We start from the raw sequence: 1,544 nt of genomic DNA on the forward strand, positions 1-1,544 counted from the left end.
TATTTAAGTTTATATCGTTCAAATTTAATTTAATTTAAAATGAATTATTTATAAAACTATTTAGAAAATTAAAGTTTTAATTCAAAATAGTGGTTGATTTAAGATATATTTGTTATGTTTCTATTATGTTAATTATTTATATATTAAATTAGTTAAAAAAAAACTAAACCCAAAATAATATTAAATATCAGTTTATTTTTAGAAAAAAATAATATAATAATAACATTTAAATTTTTTTGTCTTTGAAGTATATTTATTTTAAATTCTATAAATAATATTCTTAAATAAAAATAATTAGTTTTTTATTTTACTTACAAAACAAATAAAGCTTAATATTTAATATAAATATATTATTAATAGGGAAAAATGAACTTTAAAATTGATAAATCTTATTAGTTAAAAACAAAAAAATAATATATATTATTTAACATTTAATAATAATTTTCAGATATTTAACATATTATCTATTTCATATTCAGTAAAATAAATTAAATTATTATTTTTATCCACCTGGTTAATAGAATTTCATTTTATTAATTCATTAGAGTTATCCTCTTTATCTTTTTAACTCTCTTTCTAATCAATCGTTATATTTAATTTTTTAAATCCTAATATTTAATGAAAAAATTTAATGATTAAAAAAAAACTATTTTTTATATTACATAAAAAAGACGGAGATTAGTTTATCTAGCTGCTATATACATTATTTGGGCTATTTTCATTATCTTTATCAAAGTAATCGCATTCAGTGTTTAAGTTTTGTTAATTTACAGGAGCTAAGTATTTTTGTTTTAATTTTATTAATTTATTAGAGTTATCCTCTTTATCTTTTTAATTGCTTACTAAATTTAATTCTTCGAATTCTAATATTTAATTAAAAAATTTAATGATAAAAAAAAACAATCAAAAATATTACATAAAAAAATAGGAGATTAGTTTATCTTGTTGGTATATACAGTATTTGGGCTATTTTCATTATCTTTATCAAAGTAATCGCTTTCAGAGTTTAATTTTTATTAATTTTTAGTAGCTAAGTCATTTAGTTTATTTTATTTAATAGTATAATTAATCTACTAATCTTTAAATAGTCTTTTATGATTTTTACCTATAAATTAAATATATTAAATATAACAAATAACAAGAGTTTTAATACCTATTTATATCTTAAGACCAGATAATAAGAGATCATACTTTTGCTCTTCACTGAGATTTAAAAATTCTTAAAAAATTCTTTTTATTTTAGCTTTCAATTATGGATTTTATTTTTATTTTTGATACTTTTGAACAAGCAACTTTGTATAAGAAAATTTTAAAAAAAATGAAATGATAACATTCTTAAATTATATTAAAAGTCCTATAATAACTCTTTTAATTACTAAAATAATAAACAAAGCATTGATTGTGATTATAATTATAATAGAAGTCATTACATAATAATTGAAGGGATTATTGTAAATGAATAAACAAAGTAATACAGAAACTGCACACACGTTTGTTTGATAGAAATCAACTGTATTGTACCCGCTCAAACGATAGGGTTATAA

General features: G+C 17.4%; 1 protein-coding gene across 1 annotated transcript; it reads right to left on the reverse strand. All coding sequences in view use genetic code 6, as the record gives it.

Moving 5' to 3' along the window:
- Nucleotides 1-525: 525 nt before the first annotated feature.
- On the reverse strand, nt 526-1,427 carry TTHERM_02011450 (transmembrane protein, putative; the record flags this gene model as incomplete). Its single annotated transcript, XM_001028892.2, has 5 exons — nt 526-608; nt 648-863; nt 917-1,105; nt 1,154-1,292; nt 1,377-1,427. The coding sequence occupies 5 exons, from the start codon at nt 1,425-1,427 to the stop codon at nt 526-528; spliced, it is 678 nt and encodes a 225-aa protein (XP_001028892.2).
- Nucleotides 1,428-1,544: the final 117 nt, after the last annotated feature.

The sequence above is a fragment of the Tetrahymena thermophila genome (genome assembly GCF_000189635.1).
Source record: "Tetrahymena thermophila SB210 genomic scaffold scf_8253831, whole genome shotgun sequence".
NCBI lineage: Eukaryota > Ciliophora > Oligohymenophorea > Hymenostomatida > Tetrahymenidae > Tetrahymena > Tetrahymena thermophila.